Source organism: Leucoraja erinacea, chromosome 36 (genome assembly GCF_028641065.1).
Source record: "Leucoraja erinacea ecotype New England chromosome 36, Leri_hhj_1, whole genome shotgun sequence".
In the NCBI taxonomy this organism is placed as follows: domain Eukaryota; kingdom Metazoa; phylum Chordata; class Chondrichthyes; order Rajiformes; family Rajidae; genus Leucoraja; species Leucoraja erinaceus.
Genome location: NC_073412.1, coordinates 6325471 through 6330470, shown reverse-complemented (window position 1 = coordinate 6330470; position 5000 = coordinate 6325471). Strand labels below are relative to the sequence as shown.

At 50.0% G+C, this 5000-nt stretch overlaps 1 protein-coding gene across 1 annotated transcript in view; it reads right to left on the bottom strand.

Annotated features, from left to right (window-relative positions):
* Window positions 1-5000, bottom strand: part of LOC129713601 (SH2 domain-containing adapter protein F-like) — a 71793-nt gene that overhangs the window by 50389 nt on the left and 16404 nt on the right. Inside the window, exon 3 of the mRNA XM_055662790.1 lies at window positions 3659-3785. Coding sequence (XP_055518765.1) covers window positions 3659-3785 — 127 coding nt within the window. The remainder of the gene's footprint in view (window positions 1-3658; window positions 3786-5000) is intronic.

The window sequence follows — 5000 nt, the reverse complement described above, 5'->3', positions numbered from 1 at the left end:
GGAATGTTTCACCCGACCCGGAGTTCCATCTTCACGGCAAGAGGGCCCTGAAATTCATCAGACTGGCTGCACGGCCACAAATGGGCCCCGACCTCGGGGGTTTCACAGAGGAAGAGGATTTAACTTTCTGGTGCCTTTCGCCACAGCGGAAAGTTTTGATTCTGCTGTGGGGGGACGTTTGTGTTGAACTCTATAACGTGTTGTGTCCATTTTATTCATTTTTTTTTAACCTTGTTCTATGGTTTGTAAAGGAACTTATTATTTAATTTATGTAAAGCACTTTGGTGTCAATGCGAGTTAACTTAAAACATGCTATATAAATAAAACTTACTTACTTACTTATTCTTAAACTGTGTGTGGCCCCTGGTTCCGGACTCCCCCAACATCGGGAACATGTTTCCTGCCTCTAGCGTGTCCAAGCCCTTAGCAATCTTATATGTTTCAATGAGATCCCCTCTCACCCTTCTAAACTCCAGAGTGTACAAGCCCAGCCGCTCCATTCTCTCAGCATATGACAGTCCCGCCATCCCGGGAATTAACCTTGTAAACCTACGCTGCACTCCCTCAATAGCAAGAACGTCCTTCCTCAAATGTTCTGATATATCGATAGGAAAGGGGGCTTGCATTGTGACAGCACTTTGTCCCTTTGTGGATGACTTCGTTAGCATTGCTGCGAGTGTTGTCTTAGCCCTGGTCTATATTTGGAATCTCATCCACAAACTAATCAATAGCACGCTTGAGATTAAAAATAGAAAATAAAACACTGGAAAGGCTCAGCAATAACTGCTGAGAGGGAAACAGAGGTAAGGTCAAGGACTCTCCCTGGCAACGACAATGAGGTTACAGCCTGAACATCAATGCTGTTTCCCTCTCCACAGATGCTGCCTGACCGGCTAGGCATCTTCTGTTTAATTTCAGGTTTCCAGCAACTAGCCAATAGAGTGATTTGCCATAGAGGGAGTGCAGAGAAGGTTCATCAGACTGATTCCTGGGATGTCAGGACTGTCTTATGAAGAAAGACTGGATAGACTTGGTTTATACTCTCTAGAATTTAGGAGATTGAGGGGGGGATCTTATAGAAAAGTACAAAATTCTTAAGGGGTTGGACAGGCTAGATGCAGGAAGATTGCTCCCGATGTTGGGGAAGTCCAGGACAAGGGGTCACAGCTTAAGGATAAGGGGGAAATCCTTTAAAACCGAGATGAGGAGAACTTTTTTCACACAGAGAGTGGTGAATCTCTGGAACTCTCTGCCACAGAGGGTAGTTGAGGCCAGTTCATTGGTTATATTTAAGAGGGAGTTAGATGTGGCCCTTGTGGCCAAGGGGATCAGAGGGTATGGAGAGAAGGCAGGTACGGGATACTGAGTTGGATGATCAGCCATGATCATATTAATGGCGGTGCAGGCTCGAAGGGCCGAATGGCCTACTCCTGCACCTAATTTCTATGTTTCTATGTTTCTATGTGATACAGCGTCGAAACAGGCCATTCGGCCCATCTTACCCACAGCCGACTAATATGTCCCAACTACACCAGTCCCAGCTGCCCCAAACCCGTCCTATCCATGTACCTGTCCAAACGTTCCGATATTACCTGCCTCAACTACCTCCTCTGGCAACTGGTTCCATACATCCACCACCCTCCGTATGAAATAGCTGCCTCTCAGGTCCCTATTGAATCCCCCCCCCCCCCCCCCTCCCCACCCCCATGGTTCTTGATTCCCCTACTCTGCGCCTACTTGTTCTATTCCTCTCATGATTTTGTACACCTCTTTAAGATCAAGCCTATTTGTCACATACACATACGAGTGAAATGAAAAGTGGCGATGCTCGCGGAAAGACAAACAAACAACCAACCAAACAAACTACGAACAGAATCACATATTCTTTTCCATATTAAATATTGTGGGCTGAAGGAAAAAGGGGGAAAAAAAACACCAATTTTTTTTAAAAGCAGTAGAGTGGCGCTGTAAAGTAATGCCCCCGTCCCACTTAGGAAACCTGAACGGAAACCTCTGGAGACTTTGCGCCCCACCCAAGGTTTCCTTGCGGTTCCCGGCGGTTTTTGTCAGTCTCCCTCCCTGCTTCCACTACCTGCAACCACCTGCAACCTCTGGGAACCGCACGGAAACCTTGGGTGGGGCGCAAAGTCTCCAGAGGTTTCCCTTCAGGTTTCCTAAGTGGGACAGGGGCATTAGTCCCTGGTGAGATAGGAGTTTACAGTTCTAATGGCATTTGGGAAGAAACTCCTTCTCATCCTCTCCGTCCTCACAGCATGGCAACGGAGGCGTTTGCCTGACCGTAGCAGCTGGAACAGTTGAGAGATCACCTCTAATCCTCCTGCGCTCCAAGGAATAGAGTCCCAGCCTGCTCAACCTCTCCCTCGAGCTGAGGCCCTGGAGTCCCGGCAACATCCTCATACATTTTCTCCGCACTCCTTCCAGCTTGGCAATGTCTTTCCTATAACATGGTGCCCAGAACTGAACGCAACACTCTATATCTGCATGTGTCAGAAGGAACTGCAGATGCTGGTTTAAATCGAAGGTAGACACAAAATGCTGGAGTAACTCAGCGGGACAGGCAGCATCTCTGGAGAGAAGGAATGGGTGACGTTTCGGGTCGAAGTCTCTTGGACACTGCACACACGGACACAGTAACCAAGAAAGCTCGCCAGCGGCTCTTTGTCCTGAGTAGACCGAGGGAGTTTGGCATGAGCGCCAGCCAGCATCCTCACAAACCTCTACAGACGCACCACCGAGAGCCTGCCGACGGGGTGCATCACAGTCTGGTACGGGGAGCTGATCCGCCGTTCCACTGCCCGCAAATCGCTATAGAGAGTGGTGAAGGCGGCACACAGCACATCACGGCCACTCAGGACATTTTCCACCAGCGGGCGGTGCCTGCGGAAGGCACACAGCATCATCGAGGACCACAGCCACCCAGCACACAGACTGTTCCCCTTGTCACCGTCAGGCAGGTGATACAGGAGCAAGGCTGTACGTACCACCAGACTTAAGACCAGTTTTTACCATCAGGATTCAGAACTCATAAACACACCATATATGTTGATTCTTTTATTTATTATTGTCTTTTACTACCAATGTCACTTTTATCTTATCTTATTTTATCTTATTTTTATCCTTGTAATATCATTGCTGAGGTGACGAGTTGTCTTGTCGAACACATTACATTGTACCGTTGACCCAACATATAACTGAACTGAACTGATAAAGTTATATCGGCGTTGTATCGTATTAAGGGCCTGTCCCACAAGCGTGCGACTCCATGCGGCAAGCGCGACCTAACGTGGTCACTTGAGCCGTACGGCCTCGCGGGGCCGTATGGAGTTGTGCGGGGCTGGTCCCGACATCGCGCAGGGCTCCGAAAAACTGACCGTGTTCAAAAATTCCGCGCGGCAACGGGCTGCCGGCCCACAGCCGCCTCGATGCCGTACGCAGCGTCCTAACGGCGTAGGCCTAGCGCTCGAATTTCCCGCGGACTTCGCTCGAACTTTACGTCAACTCGTACGGGGATCACTCGACCTCCGCGTGGCCCCCGCTTCCGGTTTAGTCACGCTCGCCGCTTGCAGTCGCATGCTGGTGGGACAGGCCCTTAATTGACGTGACAAGAACAAACCAACGCCAACTTTCACCATCTCACCTGCCATCATTCTTTGGGCCTCGTACGGTTCCATATAACCATCGTTCACCACCACTCTGTCCTGGCCAGTCGAGTTCATGCCAGTCTGAGCATCAAATGGATCTGCATAGTCTTCAAGAATAATGACCTGTCAGCGGGAACAAATTAAAGCACAGAGGAGATACATTAGACACTCAGCACTGGGCGTATCGGTAATTGTTTCTGTAATGCGCTAGGAATCTGTATTCCACACCCTCTGGGCAGCAGTAAAACAGACTCCATTAAACCAGCCGCATTAAAGTGACACAGTACAGCATGTAAATAACAGTGAGGTGAAGTCTTGATGCGTGGAGCGATGGAAATAGCAGCTGATCATTAATCTCCCGCGCAACGAGATGGGGAAGGAAGGAAGGGCGGCAGATTGATCGTAGCACAGAATACCTTCCTGGTTCCTCTCATGTTGGCTCGTTACAGCTCCAGCCCCGATACAAAATCCTGCACTCGTCCCACCCCGAACCCAGGCACTGGCACTCCAACTGATCCACATGCTTATTGAATTCTCCCAGTTTTGTTAGTCCTTACTGTCTCCGCCCCTTCCTCAGCCCTCCTGCTGTCTCCTCCCATCCCCCAGCCTTTGAGCTCCTCCTCCTTTTCGTTTCTTCTCCCCGCCCCCCCTCCCCCCCCCCCCCCCCCCCCCCCCCCCCGATCAGTTTGAAGAAGGGTCTCGGCCCGAAACGTTGCCTATCTCCTTCGCTCCATAGATGCTGCCGCACCCGCTGAGTTTCCTCCAGCACTTTTGTCTACCTTCGATTTTCCAGCATCTGCAGTTCCTTCTTAAACACCTGCTCACTTACTTCAGTTTAGTTTAGAGGTACAGCGCGGAAACAGACCCTTCGGCCCATCGAGGCCGTGCCGACCAGCGATCCCCGCACATTGACACCAGCCAACACACACTAGTCACAGTTTACATTTACACCAAGCCAATTGCAGGCTCGAAGGGCCGAATGGCCTACTCCTGCACCTAATTTCTATGTTTCAATTGACCTACAAACCTGTACATCTTTGGAGTGTGGAAGATCTCGGAGAAAACCCACGCAGGTCACGGGGAGAACGTGCAAACTCCGTACAGAGAGTGCCCGTAGTTGGGGTCGAACCCGGGTCTCACGCTCAGGAAGTTTATTGGTAGTCCAGGTTCAGATTTAGTATTGCAACATATAAGGAGGTACAGTGAATTACAGTCTGAAGAAGGGTTTCGGCCCGAAACGTTGCCTATTTCCTTCTCTCCATAGATGCTGCTGCACCCGCTGAGTTTCTCCAGCTTTTTTGTGTACCCAGTGAATGACATTGTTTTGTGTGCTGTCTG